This window comes from Balaenoptera acutorostrata, chromosome 1, assembly GCF_949987535.1.
Source record: "Balaenoptera acutorostrata chromosome 1, mBalAcu1.1, whole genome shotgun sequence".
NCBI lineage: Eukaryota > Metazoa > Chordata > Mammalia > Artiodactyla > Balaenopteridae > Balaenoptera > Balaenoptera acutorostrata.
In genome coordinates this window covers 166,347,187-166,365,680 of record NC_080064.1, presented here as the reverse complement: position 1 = coordinate 166,365,680, position 18,494 = coordinate 166,347,187, and the positions used below count along the sequence as shown (strand labels likewise).

Genomic DNA, 18,494 nt, shown 5'->3' with positions numbered 1-18,494 from the left:
ACAACACACGTTCGTAAACAGTATGCACTCCTTCTACCTTAGAAAGGTCTGATTCAGACAGTTTTGTAAGTAGTCTCCCCTCCCAGAAGGTCAGTGGAGGCTATTTTACAATTTTTCCACTTTTCAAGCCCAACCTGACCCCACAGACTGCCTGACCAGACTCTCCCCCAAGATCCACAGTCGGAGGGGAGGCCTGGTTCCCAACTCTGCATGACAAAGGGCAGCTGCCCTTCCTCCCTGCAACTAATAGGTCCCTTGAAAAAAGTCTCCCAATCCACATTCACCACTAGCTAATTGCTCAATTATTTTATTTCCCCAACAAAACTCTTCAGTCCGCCTGGAATCCACATTCAGGACTAGGAGCCTGTGTCCAGAAAGCCTCAGGAGTCTGGGGGACTTGCCCTCTGTCTGTCTGCCTCCCCTGCATCCCCTGCCCAGCCCAGACTCGACCCTGGATTGACTGAGTCCTCAGCTTGCCTGGGGCTTATTGATGCTCCCAGCCAGCTTCAGGGGGTCCTGCAGTTCCATGTGCTGGAAACAGTTTGAAGGTGTGGAAAGATATGGGGCTGGTAATCGGAAGACCTGACTTTATGCAGGCATCCATCATAACCTGTGTGAGCTTGGAGATGCTGTCACCTCTCTGGGCCTCAGTTTTCTTAGCTCTAAAAACCAGAGGGCAGGAGAATGGATGGGATGGTCCACTTCAGCCTTAAGCCCTCTGATTCTACAAAGTAGCCAGGAAAAGGCCGGGGATGGGGCACCTTGCTGGACAAATCCTCTGAGGGTGACAAATGCTCCCAGGCTCTCGCGCCTTAAGGGAGATTGGGAAGGATTTTCAGTTTCCAAACCATGGACCATCTGCCCAGGCACCAGTGGCCCTAGGAGCTCCCTGACCACCGGACCCCAGAAGCCCATCCACGAAGACAGGACTGGTCCCGGTCAGTTCCAGTTCCCATGAAGGACTCAGCTCTAGAGTCGGCTCCGTGCTGGGAGGCCAGCCCAGGAGCCCAGTGAGACACCTGGGAAAGGCAGAGAATCCGGCAGAGGAGGGTGCTTCCACTTTACTTTCTTATCTGAAAAACTAAGTTTCAGTTTAACTGGTCAGTTACCCCAGGTGCAGAAGCGGCTTCTGGGCAGAGAGGCATGGTTCAGAATCAGCACCCTGGGCTCCTGTGTCCTATGTAACGGTCCTTGAATGTGAAAATATTCAGAAGTACTAAAGCTGGGGCTGGGGGACTTGCCCTCTGTCTGTCTGCCTCCCCTGCATCCCCTGCCCAGCCCAGACGCGACCCTGGATTGACTGAGAGGTCCTCAGCCCTGAGGCATCTCCTCGGCGCAGTGGCTTGTCAGGGAGCTGCAGCACAGGGGCCCCGCAAGGCCTCATCGTGAGCTTCCAGCCCCGGGGAACTCCGGGGGGTCTAGATGTTGGGAGCCTGGAGAGGGGGCCTCGGCTTGCAAGGGCAGCCTGGGTGTCATATCCTTGGCACCACCCTGGCCAGTGATAAGCCACATCTCTTCCTCTCACCCGGCAGCGAGCGTGGTGGGCTACTGCATATTTATGGAACAACTTCCAGGGACTGAGGGCCACAAGTCCTGGGTCTCCTGTAAATGTGACACTTCTGCACCTTTTGGCCTGACTTAAGGCCCAAATGTTTGCATCAAGTAAGTCCTTTCCTTGCTAATCACTTGCAAAGAAAGGCAACAGCTCTCCTTTTGAAGAAGGCTACACTTTTCACAGGGAGAGCAGGAGGGCCCCCTCAGGCCGGACCCAGAGGTGGCGCCTTATATTTCAGGGGGTGTCGGGACAACGTGATATATGAACTCCAAGATGGGATTTGAATTCTGCCTTGTGAATTACACAAATGCTGAGGAAACAGAGGTGCAAGAGAAGGAAAGGGGAGCAGAGAAGCAGTAAAGGTCATGATTGTGTTGCCCCCTGAGAGGCTCCCAGCTCTTCCCCATCCATTACCCCTCCCACCCTGTTCAACTGTCAGGATTTCTGTATTTCCTCTTACCTTGTCCTGTGAGCGCGTTTGACAGAATCCTTGTTTCCTTCCCTTCAAATAACCCGAGCTCTGCCACTTACTAGCTGTATGACCTTGGGCAAGTCAGGTACCCAGTTTTATACCTCAGTTTCTTCATCTATAAAATGGGAACAATAATGGCAAATTGTGAGGATAAAGAGTTAATGTATATAAAGCACTCAGAACAGTGTGCAGCCCATAAACAATATTAGCCATTATGATTATTATCAGCATTATTATTTCTCCCCTTCCTCGAATTCAAAGCCCCCCCCACCTTACTACTAAAACCCAAGCAAATGCACACGCGCAGGTATATGCATACATCTATCTATCTATCTATCTATCTATATATGTACGGACATAGGCGTATGGTGGCAATTTGTGCTCTCATCCGGGGGAATTCCGCCCTCGAGCATCAGAAGGTTCTCTCTTCCTCTGCCTGGGACATGTGAGGAGCACAGAGGCAGGGGGATGGCATGAGAGACCTGTCAGTGACACAGCATACCCACAGAGGAGGCCAGACTGCCCCCTGCTGGGAAAGGGCTCAGGGTTGCTCCCTGTGCGCTGGGCCCCTCGGCCCCCAACCACCGTCCTTGTCCTCTTCCACCGTCATTGCTCACCTCCCACGTGACAGGACAGGGGGAGGTAAGGCTGTCTCGTTTTGGGAAAGGCTTCCTCCTGCGCGTACTCAAATCCCCTGTGCCAGGAGGGGCATCGGGGACTTGCTGAGCGAGCGCAGGCAGGTTCCTTCGCCGCGCGTGTTCCGACTTCGCATCTGGAAGATCTGCGGATGCTGGCACCTGCCTCCTAGGGCTGTTGTGAATACACGTTCAGGGCCCAGAACACTGCCTGGCACAGAGCGACACTCAGGAAATGACTGCTCTTCTTGTCATCGTAATTTTTAGAAAGGTGCCCCCGAGACTGCAAGAGCAGGCAGATGGTAACCAGAGCAAACCCTCTAGGGTGCTCACGACACCGGGTGCTGCACCCAGCGTCTTATGCGTGTAATCCGTTCAATCTTCACACTATCCTGTGAAGTAGACCTGTCATCGCCCCCTCCTTCAGAGGAGAAATTGAGACACTGAGAAGTTAGGGGACTTGTTAGCAGGTCAAATAGCCAGCGAGCAGCAGGCCCCTTACTTGAGCCCAGCCAGCCTCAAATGTGTGTTCGAGGAGGCACTGGGGGCTCCCACCCACGTGACTCTGGGCAGCTCTGTTGTTCTGAATCCGGGCATGACCTGGGCTCAGACTGCGCTGGTGCTGTGAGCCCGCGGCAGGCTCACTGTGCAGAGGGCTCTCCGGAAGGATGCTGCACTCGGGGGCTCCCTCACTGCAGTCCTGTGGTTGCAAAGACATTTGCAGAAATCGCTTCTCCTGGGACTGGCAGAGAGCCGAGCTGCCAGCTTTCCTGTCTTGATAGCGTCTAGCTTCCTTCTGTCACAGGGAGGACAGGGTCACCTGAGGGACTGTGGAGATGAGCGGGAGGGGGCTTGCAGGGACTGGAGAATGAAGGGAAGCGACTCAAGGGGCTTCTGTGAAAGTGCCCCGAATGGGTCCTGGACCGGAACAGGCAGGAATGCAGAACACATTCCCTCCTTCCTCTCAGTGAGCAAACCTAGACCCAGACTGGCCTGCAGGAAAGAGATTTAAACAGCCGGCTAATGGGACACTTGTTTTCACAGAAGCGGGTCACTTTTTCATAGACTAGGACTGGGGTGGGGTCAGGGAAATTCAATAGGCACTAAAATTATTATTGAGCTGCCAGACAGCAGCGGTCAGAGGCCCCAGGCCCGTGTGGCATCCAGACAGCCCTTTGTGCCCTTTCTAGACAGCCCCCTCCTCGGGGCTCAGGGACCTGTCTGGCCGCTGAACTCCCAGGAGGTCCGAGGGGTGTGACCTCCCTCCCTCCCGGGCTCCCTCCCTCCCACCCCCCAGGCCCAGCCCAGGCCTGGCTATAAAGCTGGCCCAGCCTGGCCCTCAGCACACCCAGCTGGGACCCTCCCGGAGCCTCCTCCGGGGACCCGTCCTCTCTGCCCCTCCCTCTCCCGAGCAGCACCATGCGGCCCCTCTGGCTCTGCTGGGCGCTCTGGGCGCTGCCCCTGGCCGGCCCCGGGGCGGCCCTGACCGAGGAGCGGGTCCTGGGCCGCCTGCTGCGGCAGCTGCGCCTCAGCGAGGCTCCCGTCCTGGACGAGGCCGATGTGGAGAGGCTGGTCATCCCTGCCCACGTGAGGGCCCAGTACGTGGCCCTGCTGCAGCGCAGTCACGGGGCCCGCTCCCGGGGGAAGAGGTTCAGCCAGAACTTCCGAGGTGAGGCCCTCCCTCCCTGCTGCAGCCTGGTCCTCGCGGGGGGGGGGGGGTGGAGGGCCTGCTCTGGGGAGGCGGTCTGGGGGCGCAGGGTCCACAGGGTCATGGGGAGGGACCACGGACTGTGAGGAAGGCTGGGCCCGGGCCCCTGGTCTCTGTCTGCACTGAGGGCCCCACCCCTCGGGGCCAGGAGGAGCTGGACCAAAGCTAAGGCATCAGAGAAGATGAGGATGGAGAAGAGAAAGCAGAGCCAATGGGAGCGTGTGGGTGTGGCCGAGAGCCCTGGCGCAAGTCTCAGGGAGCGGCGTAGAGTCAGGGCTTCCGGGGTACCATTTTCACATTGCCACTAGTAGCCTGACCTTGAGCAAATGGTTTTAGAATCATCTTTTTGCTTCTCTGTTTGTTCCTCCGGAGCACTGGTGTGACTGTAGCTGACCCATCTCCCAACGCTGTGAATATTAAAGTGCGTTATTGTGGATGAAAAGGTGTAGGGACAACACTGTAGCGTAACGCTGAGCTATTCAGCTGTCAGGGATGCAGCCATCCTGAATCCTATTCAGCCTGTTATCTCCCTGGGCCTGGACTCACCTCCTCAGTGCCCAGAGCTAGACCCAAGGCCAGGTGTCCCCAGGTGAGGATTCTGATCTTCAGCATCTCAGCTGAGGTAGCCCTGTCGGCACTGCCAGCCTTCCCGCTGGGCGGAGATTGTTACAGACAATGCCCAGACCTATAGGGGGATTTTCAGGTAACTGGGCTTGGCCCAGGGTGACAGAACAGAGGCTGGTCTCTCCCCGCCTGGCCACCGCCTCAGTGGCCCTGCTACCCTCAGAGCTCCCCTGGTGCCCGGAGGGGCCCCGCTGACCCCGCTCGTGTCCCCAGAGGTGGCCGGCAGGTTCCTGGTGTCCGAGGTCTCCTCGCACCTGCTGGTGTTCCACATGGAGCAGCGGCTGCCGCCCCACAGCGAGCTGGTGCAGGCCGTGCTGCGCCTCTTCCAGGAGCCGGTCCCCAAGGCCGCGCTCCGCAGCCACGAGCGGCTCTTCCCGCGCAGCGACCGCGCCCGGGTCACCGTCCAGTGGCTGCACGTCCGCGACGACGGTTCCAACCGCACCTCCCTCATCGACTCCAGGTGGGGAGGTGGCGGCTGGGGTGCGGGGCGGGGGATGAGGAGGGGGGCTGGGCCCGGCGCGGGAGGAGGGGTGGCCTGGGGGAGGAGGGGCGGCGCGGTCCCGGCCGGGCCCGGAGGTGGGGGAGGGGGAGGGGGAGGGGGAGAGGGCCCCCGCCCCCGGGGCCACCCCAGCCGTCCCAGTCCCACCCCTCAGCGCGGGCCTGTGTCTCCGTGTGGTGTCCTAGGCTGGTGTCCGTCCACGAGAGCGGCTGGAAGGCCTTGGACGTGACGGATGCCGTGAACTTCTGGCAGCAGCTGCGCCGGCCCCGGCAGCCGCTGCTGCTGCAGGTGTCGGTGCAGCGGGAGCACCTGGGCCCGCTGGCCTCCAGTGCCCACAGGCTGGTCCGCTTCGCCTCGCAGGGGCCGTCGGGCGCCGGGCAGCGGGAGCCCCAGCTGGAGCTGCACACCCTGGACCTCAGGGATTACGGGTAGGTGCTGTGGGTCAGATAGGTGAACCCGAATAATGAGGCAAATGGCGGAATTAAACTTATTTTGAAATGGGCAACTTTACAGGGTGCTATGGGAATGGATGAATATATAAAATTTCTCCTAACGCTCTTAGGAATAATATCAAGTCTAATTATTTATTTGGGGGTTATTTCTAGTTATCCATCCTTATCACAGATATCCAGCATTTTGAACATAACAAGAGATGGACCATAAATCTCCCTCCAGATGCCCCACTAAGCCCCGCCCTGGGCCCCCTGACCTCTGCCCTCCCAGCTGACCTCTGACTCTGCCTCTCCTTGCCCCCCACAGAGCTCAGGGAAACTGTGATCCTAAGGCACCAGTGACTGAGGGCACCCGCTGCTGCCGCCGGGAGGTGTACATTGACCTGCAGGGGATGAAGTGGGCTGAGAACTGGGTCCTGGAGCCCCCAGGCTTCCTGGCCTATGAGTGTGTGGGCACCTGCCAGCAGCCCCCAGAGCCCCTGACCTTCAAGTGGCCATTTTTGGGGCCGAGACAGTGCATCGCCTCAGAGACGACCTCGCTGCCCATGATTGTCAGCATCCCGGAGGGAGGCAAGCCCAGGACCCAGGTGGTCAGCTTGCCCAACATGAGGGTGCAGAAGTGCAGCTGTGCCTCGGATGGGGCGCCTGTACCAAGGAAGCTGAAGCCGTAGGTGTGGGGTGCAGCCATGGAGGCCTCTGACTAGACACGTGCACAAAGCAGGTCTTAACATAGGTCTTAATTTTCTACTTAGCAAGTTACCCCTGCCCCAATTGAGTGCCCCTATTTTACCTTTCTCGTGTGTTCTTCCATTTCTTGCTCTCCTGTCCGTCACCCACCCTAAGCACTTACATGAGTAATTAATGCAACCCGATTGCAGAGCTGTAGAAGGAAATCCCAGCCTACTTGTTAAAGGATATAGCTGAGCATGGACAGATTGTCAGCTAGGAGCTTCTGTTCTCTAGCAGATTCTCAACCGAGTATGGGACAACAGACCCTACAATGAGAAGTAGGAAAATAGACTGATTTACTCTATTATGTGATGAATTAAAACAAAACAAAAAATCCCTCTGTTTCCCCTAGGTGGGGAGGAGGTCTAAAAAGAACCCCCATTCACCAAAATGTTGATCCACTCTGGGCTTTTGTACATATACTTGGGTCCCCAGTCCCCTGAGAGAGTGCTAGAAGGGAGGATGAAGGGCTTTAGGCTAGGGGCAGTGGACAGGGTATCAGGACACCTGGTTTCTGGATCTAATAGGGCCATAAACTGTGACCTCAAACAAATGCAGAAGCCTTTGGGCCACCATTTCCTTTTAAAAAGGAGGATTTGGGATTCAGCTCTAGGACTTCATTGCCCTGGGGATCAGACAGCCCTAACCTCACCCACTCCTCTGCTCCTCCAGAGACAGAGCATTGCCTGTGCATATTTAGGTTATTTCCCCCACCGTTTTAGAGAACTTATCACCAGAACCCACATGTATTTACGTGTTTGTTTTTTTTAACTTAGCAAAAAGAAAACAATCGAATGTAGATAATCTGCTGAAATAAAAGTGATGTTTCACTCTGTGTCTCTGTATTTAATTTCTAGTGTCCTTTACGTAGGAGAGAGGGAACAATAATGGGGAATGAGAGCGACATAAAGATCTGAAGAATCGGCGTGACCAAGGTCCCCCAACCCTAGGTGGTGCTGAAGACTGTAATAACGGTTTAGATTCTGCTTTCATTTGTAATATTTATATCCCTCCAACTCTCATTCCAAAAATAGTATTGTAAACAATCACTCACATATGCCATCTCCTTAGAAAGCACTTCAACCTTTGCAATAGTGGTTCTGGGGACAGGGCAGGCAAGTGAATGTTTACTGAGCATTCACTCTGAACCTGGGAGCTATGCTAGGCAACCTCATATACATTATATGACTTAATTCTTGCAACTACTCCTTGAGGTAGGTATTATTATTCCCATTTTTCAGATGAAGAAATCAAGGCTGAGGCAATGCAAATCTATGGGGTAGAGATCAGCATGCCCCATGCTCTGCTGATGACACAGGCATTAGTTAACATGTCATTTGGAAGCTGCCACATCTGGCAACTCCCCTACATTTACCTTTCCCGCTCAGCGGGGTTTCCTTATGCCTGAATTATTGAAGTTCATGGATTTTTATTTTGGCGTACAAAGCTAATTAATAGCAACTGAATAGCAAAGGGGAAAAGGAGCTAGTCTATGGACAGCCAGGACTTGAGGACTTGGCAAGAATATTGTTGGAGATGGGGAGAGAAGATTTGTCTCTGACTTTTAAATGGCTATTTTACCTCTCTAAGACATCAAAATGAAGAACTGCCACTTGGCATGTTGTGAGTACCAGCGCATACAGTCGCTTTCTCTACAAGAAGGATATCAAAATCATCTAAAGAATTCTACCAGCTTCTCAGTGATGTATCTGTGGCTCTAAAAGGTCTGTGGACTCCCAACCAGTCCCATGCAATCAGTGGCAAGGATGGGCCTGCTCACATCATCCTATGCGAGCTAAAAATATCTAGGAGATCGGCTTCGTTTCAAAATGTAAGGATGTGCTCATCCGCACAGGGAGACAATGTGGTAGACAAAATGTTCTCCCCAAATACGTCCATGCCCCCCAATCCTTAGAAACTGTGACTATGTTCTGTTACATGGCAAAGGGACTTCGCAAATGTAATTAAGTTTACAGACCTTAAAATAGGGAGATTGGTTTGGATTATGCAGGTGCACCCGATCTAATCACATGAAAGCAGAGAACTCTCTCCAGCTGGAGGCAGGAGAGATGAGGCAGAAGGGGAGGTCAAAGAGATTCAAAGCTTGAGAAGGACTCAATCTGCCATTGCCGGTTTGAAGATGAAAAGGACCATGAGCCAGGGAACGTGAGTAACTTCTAGAAGGTGAGAATGACTCCCAGCTGACAGCCAGCAAGGAAAAGGGACCTCAGTCCTACAGCCTCATGGAACCAAATTCTTCCAACAACCTGAACGAGACTGGATGCTGATTTCCCCCCAGAACCTCCAGGTAAGAACCCAGATCAGCTGACACCTTGATTTGGTACACAGAAGCCATTTGGGTCCACTCAGATTTCTGACCCACAGAATGTGAGATAACAAATCCGTTTTGTTTTAAGCTGCTAACTTTGTGGTGAATTCTTATGGCAGCAGCAGAAAACTAATACGGACAGTGAACCAAATCCCATTAGAAGTGAGCTGTAATTACAATTTTTTTCCACTGAATAGATAAAGTAACAACATTAAAGATAATTTTGAATGAATTGAAAACCACCCATAATCCCACCATCCTAAAACAAAATTGTTTTGGTTTTTGAATCTCCTGTTCATACACAACCTGACCTGTTTACATACAACATGAGTACGTACCTGTCTTCAAAAATCAAGGTTAAGGGAATTCCCTGGCGGTCCAGTGGTCAGGACTCAGTGCTCTCACTGCCAAGGGCCCCAGGTTCAATCCCTGGTGGGGGAAAAAGCCCGATCCCGCAAGCCGCGTGGCATGGCCAAAAAAAAAAAAAAAAAAAAAATCAAGGTTAAGGTGTGCCTTACCGCATATGAAAAAGAGGTGTAGAGTCATATTCCAAAAGAGTCACATTGATTCTCTTTAGGTGGTGGGATTAAAGGCAGTGTTCATTTTTCCATTTGATCTAATTTCTAATTGTTCTACAATATAAACATGGATTATTGGTATAAGAGCAACAACAACAAGGCAAAAATGCATGCAAAGTGTGACTCCCTGGAGATTCCTATATCAGGAAGGACTAGGAGTCCAGGGGACCTGCCCTTTGACTGGCTGGGAGCAGCTCAGGATTCGCCCTCCTTCCCTGGAACATCTCCATTCTTAGGAAGATAAGCCTGCTATCCGGAGACAGACCAGGAAGGATGCCCTGAAGCCTTGAGAGTGAAGACCCTGGACAAGTGAAGGCAGAAATGAAGCACTGTCCACTTTGTTGGGACAGCTGGAGGTGAAGAGGGGCAGGACCGTGGGGTGAGGGGTGAGAAGGGAGGAAGGGCAGGAACGGCCGAACCCATCTGACTGGTGGATGAGAGGATCAGAGGAGAGGAGTGAGGTGGTCAGTACTGGAAGCTTAGTGAACTCCCCATTTTCTTTCTGGACTTCTCTGTCTGTTCAGATGGAGTAAAGTGATAGAGTAGGCACCCAAGAAGACAGGTGCCAGAGAAGGAGAGTATATGTCCATGGCAGGATGGCAGCACCAGGCTTCCTGAGGGTATATCCTAAGTGGCTGGGTGGGGAGGACGGGTCTTCTCGTCTCATCTCGTCTCGTCTCATCTCATCTCATCTCATCCATCCAACACTTGTACCCAAAGGAAATTCACGGGCATCAAACATAATGGCGATGGGAGCCACGGCAGGGGCCGCTGCACAGACGAAATGAGCCTTTAGAGTCAGCAAGGTCATTACAAGAAAATGAAACGGGATTGCCTACAATTAAAAAATATATTTAAAACTTTGTACACATAAACTTTAAACTTTGGAGATGAAAAAAAGATCACGAAGTACCACAAAAAATAGCCAGTTTCTGGTCAGGAGTTCACATGTTCAAGCTTAGTCAGGAGGACCAAGTGCTTTGGCTGCTCCCTGTCTTACGTGGCCTGCCCTGGCTGGGAATCAAGCCAGCACTGGGGGCCACCAACTCGGCCTCCTTTCCCAGGCTCTCCAGTCCTCCTCATATTTCACCTCCACTCCTGGAAGCTGAGGCAGGAGTTACCAAGGCAACCAGGTAAGGGATGGATGTGTGTAAGGGGACTGACAGGTGTGAGATACTGGTGTCTCCTACACCTCACCCCACTCCAACACACACACACACACTCACGCACACACTCGGCGCACAACCTTTTGTACTGCAGGCCAGAGCCAGACAGCCAGGGGGCCCTGCAGCCTCCCAGTGGACCATGGGGAAGCCGAGCATCCCTCAGAAGCACAGGCACCGTTAGGGAGTTCTGGTTCCCGTCCCCAAGGTCCTCATGGTGTAGGTGCTCCTTCTGTTAGTGTGCTGCTCGGCACCTTTCCTAAGGGCTGTGTCAGAAGTCCCCCTCTTCCTTCAGCTAGTTTGAGCTGTAGGGTTTCTGGTGTCAGAGCCCATGCTGGTGACAACTAGGCTGGGCTGCAACATGGCCACTATGGGAAGCATTTAAGGCTTCTACACACTGAACCACAAGATCGCACTTTTAGGGATCCAGGCTAAGGAAATAGTCAAAGAGTTAGGCAAAGACATTCTCACAGTAGTATGAACAATAATTTTAAAAATTGATATAGGTTTTATGAAGATAAGGACTTTTGTCTGTTTTGTTTGTGGCTGGATCCCCAGAAACTGGCTCAATAAATATATATTGAATGAATTAATAAACCTAATGCTGATCTTTGAGAGCATGGCTAAATTAGTACAGTACATCCATTTAATGGAACGCTAAGTAGTCACTAAAATCTTGTTTTGAATAACTTTTCAGTGACATTGGAAAATATTTATTGTATATCTAGTATAGAAATTTCAAAACCACATGTATATCATTTATTTCCAACGATGGAAAAGGTATGTATGCATACAAAATAATGTGTAAGGAAACACACCAAAAAATGTCTGCAGAAAATGATCCTTAGGAAGTATGGCTATGGGTGATTTTGACTTTTACTTTTTTGTATTTTCTAAATTTTTTCTCAATATACATGTATTACTTTCCTAATCAGAGAAAGTTATAGAAATGTAATTTTGCTTCATAGTAAATATTTGGTCCTCACTTTTTAAAAATTAATTAATTTTTGGCTGCGTTGGGTCTTCCTTGCTGCCAAAGGAAGCGGGGGGGGGCTACTCTTCATTGCGGTGCACTGGCTTCTCATTGCTGTGGCTTCAGTAGTTGTGGCACGTGGGCTCAGTAGTCGTGGCCCGCGGGCTCTAGGTGCACGGCTTCAATAGTTGTGGCGCACCGGCTTAGCTGCTCCACGGCATGTGGACATGTGGGATCTTCCCAGACCAGGGATCCAAACGGTGTCCCCTGCATTGTCAGGCGGATTCTTAACCACTGCAACACCAGGGAAGTCCCTGGTCCTCACTTTTAAGGGTCCAGAAACTCAAGAACCAGGGACTTGTCCTCCTGGACGTGATCAACTAGAGGAACATTGCAGAAAGCAGCCCACTGCTGGGGGTGGGGTGTGGATTATACGGAAAGGCCTGTAGAAAGACTGAGAGAGGCGGTGGGGAACCAACGGTCTCTCCTGCTGTTCTGAGACGCCTTCCTCTTGAGACGCCATCTCCTTCCTCTGTCACCTGTTCCCCGTAGTACTTATATTTACTACTGATGAAAAAGTAAACATCACATTTGTGGAGGGTTTTAAAGCAAGTGGCGGTGGTCGGGGTTACTTTAGTCAGGCTCTAAGGAGCCCATCATTTCCTAAACAGAGGAACTGACCCTATTCGCAATCTAGTTAATAAGACCAATCGCGTGAACCACGGAAGTTCAAGTGAGTAACCGCGGCTCCCCCGCCGCCTCCCTGCGCGGGCCGGGAGGGAGCGGGCGGCAGCCGGGGGCCTCCCAGCTCCAACCCGGATAATCCCCGGGCGCACCGAGGCGCCTGGCTCGGAGCCCACAGGTCCCCAAGCTCCTGTCTGAGGCCCCGCCAAGAGCGTCGTCACATTCGTCCCCTCAAATCAGCAACCTGGAGAGCTCCTCTTGCCCTCGAGGTGCGGCTCATGGCCAGCACCAGGAATAACATTAGCCAGACCTCTACCCGGCCTCAGCCCTGAGCCCCAGGCGGCTTCCAATGGCTGAGCTCCCGGACCCGCAGGGCTGGTGCCCACACGAGGCGGAAATCCCGGCTTCGCGCGCCGCGTCCCAGATTCCACCCGCCAATCCCGTGTGCAGGAGGCGGGCACGCGGCCTCGTCCCGGCCGCGGATTGGTCTCCCTGGAGGGGCGGGGACACTTGGGCTCCTGCGGCGCAGTTGGTGAGTGTGAGTGAGGAGGGGTGGCGGGATCCGGCCCGGAAGCTGCGGGCAGCTCCCGGGATTCGGCTCTGGGGCTCTGCGCCCGCTGGGCCCTCCGTTCTCCACTCTTCTTTTAGGGCACCTGTGAGCCGACTTCTGCGGCGGCCCGGCAGACGCAGAGCCTGGAACCATGAGCGTGGGCTTCATCGGCGCTGGCCAGCTGGCCTGTGCCCTGGCGCGGGGCTTCACGGCCGCAGGTAAGTGCCTGGAGGCGGATGTGCGGACGGTCCCTAGCCCACCCTGTGAACCGCCCTCCACCCCACGAACGTGAATGAATGAAGAAAGGGGAATTTGTGTCTGCTGGGGGAGAGGAAACTCGCAGCAAGAGAGTCATGCCCACATAAGGGATTGAGCGGGGAGAAGGACATTAGCAGCCCTCTCCACAACGGTCAGAACGTCGTGGGTTTGACTCTGCTTTCCCAGGGAAAGCATGGGAACCGGGTGGGCCATGATTCCCAGTTGAAAAGCCCTGTCTTCTGCAGGCATCCTGTCGGCTCACAAGATAATAGCCAGCTCCCCGGACATGGACCTGCCCACAGTGTCCGCGCTCAGGGTAGGTGGGGCAGGGGGGTAACTGGGGAAGAGGGTGAAGGCCCAGGAGAGGGATGGCCTGATGAGCTGAGCCCCTGTGCTGGTCCATGGTCGGCGCTGACCTACCCACCAGGAGCATCATAATCTTCCACCTTCCATGGCGCAGCTCAGGGTGGTGGGAGCACCCAGGCAGACAGACTTGGGTTCCAATCCAGGTACTGGGGTGGTTAGAAGGTTAGTTGAGGTTTTATGTATGGAAAGCACCTGGCACATAGTAGGTATCCAATAAAATACTCACTTTTCTTCATCGACTGGCTAAGTGGCCTTACGGTACTCGGCTACTCTGAGACTCAGTTTCCTCATTCATAAAATGGAGACCACAATAGCCACTTAGCTGAATTATTCTGAGGCATAAAAGAGCGTGTTGGGAAGGAACCTGGCAGGTTAGTTGTTCCTCTGTCTAAAAAAAGAATATCCCAAGTCTTCACCCCAAACCTGAGCAGTGTGGGAGAGGATGTCTAATGAGGCGGGCGACAGGCGGTGTCTGTGCCGGGGACGGCTGATGTTACCAGCACTGGAGGGCCCTGCTTCTGTGTGGAGTCTTAGAGAGATGGGTGTCCTCCAGCCCACCCCTGGACCACACAGAGGCCGCACGCTGATGAACAAGTGTCTGGATTTGGGATAGGGCCTCGCTTCCGACCATTGGGCACTACTAGCATTTCACCTTTCCCTTTGCCACTTTCCAGCCATGGAGACTTCTTACCTGGCAGAGGGGTGCCTTGGGTGCCAGAGAAGTGGTGGGGATGGGGGACAGCTATTTCCTGGTTGCCATGGGGAAGCTTGTCCGCGTCCAGCACCTATGCTCACTTGCCCGGTAGCAACATTGGAAAACTTTGTTCCAGTGGCGGTAGGGGCAGACCCTGAGGGGCTGGGGCAGGGAATTCCAGGCTTGTCGGGGGGTTCAGCTGCTCCTTGGGAGGCCCTGGGCCTAGTGAGGCTGCTGCACACCGTGAGCCCAGTGGTCTCCTCCCGCAGAAGATGGGTGTGAACCTGACCCGGAGTAATAAGGAGACAGTGAGGCACAGTGATGTCCTGTTCCTAGCCGTGAAGCCACACATCATCCCCTTCATCCTGGACAAGATCGGGGCCGACGTTCAGGCCAGGCACATTGTGGTGTCCTGCGCGGCAGGTGTCACCATCAGCTCTGTCGAGAAGGTGCCCATCTCAGCCCTGGCAGTCCTGTGTGAGGGGAGGAGGGGTAGGTGCTAGTGGGACTGGCAACTCACTCGGCCCTCTACCTTAACCCCAGAAGCTGATGGCATTCCAGCCGGCCCCCAAGGTGATCCGCTGCATGACCAACACGCCCGTGTTGGTGCGAGAGGGCGCGACAGTGTATGCCACGGGCACCCACGCCCTGGTGGAGGATGGGCAGCTCCTGGAGCAGCTCATGAGCAGCGTGGGCTTCTGCACTGAGGTGGAGGAGGACCTGATTGACGCCGTCACGGGGCTCAGCGGCAGCGGGCCTGCCTATGTGAGGCCCTCATATACTTACGCAACCTTCCGGGGACCCAGGGGCGCAAGATGGGCTGGCAGGCAGGCCTGGGCTTGGGGGGGTCTTGGGCAAGGCAGGCTGGTGGAGGAGGTCAACCCTTGGAGCTACTTCCAGTCATCAGGAGAAGTAGACCCTAGGGCGTGCCCCTGAGTGCCTGCTGCCCCAGGGCTCAGTGAGTGTCTCCACAGGCGTTCATGGCCCTGGACGCGTTGGCCGACGGTGGGGTGAAGATGGGCCTGCCGAGGCGCCTGGCTGTCCGACTGGGGGCCCAGGCCTTGCTGGTCAGTATCTTCCGCCTGCGTGTTCTGGACCACAGTGTGGGGATGGGGTTCTTAGGGGTCACTGGGCCGGGGCAGGGCTTGGTGGGGAAGCTGGGATAAGGATTGGGGAGGAGTGGTGGGTGTGGAGAAGCTCATCTCAACGGGCGCCAGCAGTTTTCTGCTCTAATGCTTCCTTCCTGCCCTAGGGGGCTGCCAAGATGCTGCTGGACTCAGAGCAGCATCCGGGCCAGCTCAAGGACAATGTCTGCTCCCCTGGGGGGGCCACCATCCACGCCCTGCACGTCCTAGAGAGTGGGGGCTTCCGCTCCCTGCTCATCAACGCAGTTGAGGCCTCCTGCATCCAGACACGGTGGGTCTCTCTCCTTCTCTGCCCAGGCCCTCTACTCCCAGCCAGCCCCAGTATGGGCTGCACACCATCTTGCAGAATCTGCCATCTTTGGTCCCATTACCAGTGCTGGAGTCTGTGCTCTGTTAATGACCACAATTTATTAGACTTTGTTAGCTAAGGGTTTGTAGGCCTTCATTTAATTCTCACACAGTTCTGATAGCTGGGGTTAGCTTGATTCACAGATGAGGAAGTCGAGGCTTAGAGATACAGCTTTCCCAAGGTCAGACAGCTAGTAAGTGATGGAGGCAGGATTCGACCTCAAGTCTTTGACCTCCAGTCCTGTGATTTTTGCACACTCTCTCTCCCCATCTGATCACAGATAACACTTAAAGCTCTACATCTATGTAGTAACCTCTACTCAGTTAAATAGCACTTCTAGGAAGCTTAGGGGAGTTTTTGGTTTGGAGTTCTAAGTTTGGCTGGTACCAAGTCAGCAAGGGTTGGGGGTTAAGTGGATGGGGAAGCCTCGTGCAGCTCTGGCTCCTCTTTCAACCTCTTGGGGCTTTGTCTGCAGAGAGCTGCAGTCCATGGCCGACCAAGAAAAGGTCTCCCCAGCTGCCCTCAAGAAGACCCTCCTGGACAGAGTGAAGCTGGACTCCCGCACAGTGACCTCACTGACCCCCTCCAGCTCAGGGAAGCTCCTCACAAGAAGCCCAGTCCCAGGAGGCAAGAAGGACTAAGGCAGCCTTGGTCTGCCCTTCTCTCTGTGACCGGAGCCCTCGGATGAGGGGCGCTGTGCAGTGCAGGGGTGGGCTCAGTCAGTCTTCGGGTCCTTGTGATAAAACCTCCTTAAGTCTGTTCAGACCAAGCAGCACTAGTTTCCCCTCCTGTCTCGGGTTAGAAGGTGCTCTGAAGGGGTGGTTGACACTGGAAACCAGATGCAGCCCTGCACACCTCACACGGTTACAGGAGAGAGAGGCTGGGACTCCAGTCAGAGCCCCAGCTCCATACGGAGGTCTGGAGACCTTCAGCTGATGACCCCTTCAACTGGGGTCCTCCAGCTGGAGCCCAAGGCAGGGTCAGTTTGTTGCCAAGTCAAGGAGGTGAGAGGTACAAAACATGACAAGAGCTTTTCTCTTTGAATTGGTAAATGGAAAAGAAGTGAGTGACTTAGAATTATCACAGTTAATCAGAAATGCACATATTAGACTGTGTTATATTTAACTCTTGCTTCAGAGGTATACCATTGAAAGTGTGTTATTCAGTGCTGCTAAGCTTAGCTGCTTTAATAAAGCTTTATTTTTTATTACCCTGCTTTTCTTATGCTTTATCTTAAGTCATCATTCTAGAGAACTCGAGGCCCTCTCCAGGTGCTCCAGCTTCGGGAGAGTACTGCCTAAAGGCAAGAAGTAGGGATGAGAGGAAATAAGGGACCAGACCCTGAGAGCTGTAATGACACCCTGCTCCAGCCCGGCCCCTAGGGTCAGGGTCAGGGTCAGGGTCAGGAGATTGTGTTCTAGGATGAGCCAAAGCTCAGGGCAAAGAAGAGCCAAGTGGCCTTGGTTGGGGGCTGGCCGCAGCCCAGACACAAAGGAGGAAGCTGCCTGCTTGTAGTGGGCCAGGCACTACATCGGATCCAGACAGGTGCCCTCTGAGGGAGGAACTATTCTTTTTCTCACTTTATAGAAGATGCTGAGACCTGAAGGGGATAAGCGGCTTACTCCAGTTGAGTTGTTCATCAGTCGTGGGGCCGTCTACACAGCTGGACTGAGCCCGCAGTCTCCCCGTGCAGGCCGTGTGCCTGGCGCTTGTCCCCACCAGCTCCTGCCTGTGGCATTGGCTTTAGCGTTAGCTCTGAGTTCACATCTTAGTTCCCACCACTTTCAACTAGGCGATCTTGGAGAAGATACTGAATATCTTGGACCTCAAGGTTTCATCCCTAGAAATATGGAGGTCATGCTTCATCAAAAGGTTCTGGTGGGTATGAAATGAGATCGTGTGGGATTGCTCAGCAGAACATCTAGAACATGTGGACCCTTGTGCCAGTGGAGCTCATCCTTCACCCTTCCCTGAGGAGGGAGGGCAGCTGGGCCCCAGCTCCAGCTTATTCCTAGGGGGCCAAAGTAACAACGAGTACGACAATACTAAAAGCTGTCATCTTTAAGCCCTCATTATATGGCAGCCCCTTTGCAAACCCTCTACATAAAGTCTCATGGCCTTAGGAGCTGGGTATAATTAAGAGTAAGAGGTTAAGTAAGTGGCCCAAAAAGATGATAGACATTTCACCAAAGAAGATTTACAAATGGCAAATGAGATGCTCGACATCATTAGTTATAAGGGAAATGCAAGCCAAAACCCAGTGAGATACCACTTCACACCCACTAGTGTGACTTCTAGTTAATAAAAAGGATAATAACGAATGTTGGAAAGGATGTGGAGAAGTGAGAACCCTTGTGCATTGCTGGTAAGGATGTGCAGCAACTCTGGAAAACAGTCTGGTAGTTCCTCAAAAGGTTAGACAGAGTTGCCATGTGACCAGGCAATTCTACTTGTAGATGCCTACCCGCGAGAAATAAGAACAGATGTCCACACAAAAACTTGCTCGGGTTGTTTGTGGCAGCATTACTCAACATAGCCAAGAAGTGAAAACAACCCAAATGTTGAAAAACTGGTGAAGGGATAAAATGTGTTATACCCACACGATGGATATTATTCAGTAATAATAACATACAACATACAAACCCCAAAAACATCATGTTAAGTGAAGGAAGTTGCTTGCAGAAGGCCACAGATTATATGATTTCATTTACATGAAATGTCCAGAAAATGC

At 53.4% G+C, this 18,494-nt stretch overlaps 2 protein-coding genes across 4 annotated transcripts; both read left to right on the top strand.

Moving 5' to 3' along the window:
* The first annotated feature begins 4,081 nt into the window (after window positions 1-4,081).
* LOC103005758 (left-right determination factor 2) lies at window positions 4,082-6,616 on the top strand. Of its 2 annotated transcripts, XM_057529177.1 has the most exons (5): window positions 4,082-4,331; window positions 5,208-5,236; window positions 5,339-5,454; window positions 5,679-5,921; window positions 6,253-6,616. In XM_057529177.1, the coding sequence occupies exons 1-5, from the start codon at window positions 4,082-4,084 to the stop codon at window positions 6,614-6,616; spliced, it is 1,002 nt and encodes a 333-aa protein (XP_057385160.1). The 2 variants fall into 2 exon arrangements, with proteins under 2 accessions (XP_057385160.1, XP_057385155.1); XM_057529172.1 differs by having other exon boundaries at window positions 5,208-5,454.
* A 6,314-nt stretch (window positions 6,617-12,930) lies between these two features.
* PYCR2 (pyrroline-5-carboxylate reductase 2) lies at window positions 12,931-16,973 on the top strand. Of its 2 annotated transcripts, none has more exons than XM_007167201.2 (7): window positions 12,931-13,169; window positions 13,455-13,525; window positions 14,539-14,718; window positions 14,813-15,034; window positions 15,244-15,336; window positions 15,522-15,685; window positions 16,239-16,973. In XM_007167201.2, the coding sequence occupies exons 1-7, from the start codon at window positions 13,103-13,105 to the stop codon at window positions 16,402-16,404; spliced, it is 963 nt and encodes a 320-aa protein (XP_007167263.2). In that variant the 5' UTR covers window positions 12,931-13,102; the 3' UTR covers window positions 16,405-16,973. The 2 variants fall into 2 exon arrangements, with proteins under 2 accessions (XP_007167263.2, XP_057401996.1); XM_057546013.1 differs by having other exon boundaries at window positions 13,107-13,169; window positions 14,606-14,718.
* Window positions 16,974-18,494: the final 1,521 nt, after the last annotated feature.

What these genes read in the sequence shown, in the direction of transcription:
- PYCR2 (XM_007167201.2), top strand. Translation starts at nt 13,103, where the DNA reads ATGAGCGTGGGCTTCATCGGCGCTGGCCAGCTGGCCTGTGCCCTGGCG. An exon ending in GCGGGGCTTCACGGCCGCAG is followed by an intron (nt 13,170 to 13,454) that starts GTAAGTGCCTGG and finishes TGTCTTCTGCAG; the next exon opens with GCATCCTGTCGGCTCACAAG. An exon ending in GCGGCAGCGGGCCTGCCTAT is followed by an intron (nt 15,035 to 15,243) that starts GTGAGGCCCTCA and finishes GTGTCTCCACAG; the next exon opens with GCGTTCATGGCCCTGGACGC.
- LOC103005758 (XM_057529172.1), top strand. Translation starts at nt 4,082, where the DNA reads ATGCGGCCCCTCTGGCTCTGCTGGGCGCTCTGGGCGCTGCCCCTGGCC. An exon ending in GTTCAGCCAGAACTTCCGAG is followed by an intron (nt 4,332 to 5,207) that starts GTGAGGCCCTCC and finishes TCGTGTCCCCAG; the next exon opens with AGGTGGCCGGCAGGTTCCTG. An exon ending in CTGGACCTCAGGGATTACGG is followed by an intron (nt 5,922 to 6,252) that starts GTAGGTGCTGTG and finishes TGCCCCCCACAG; the next exon opens with AGCTCAGGGAAACTGTGATC.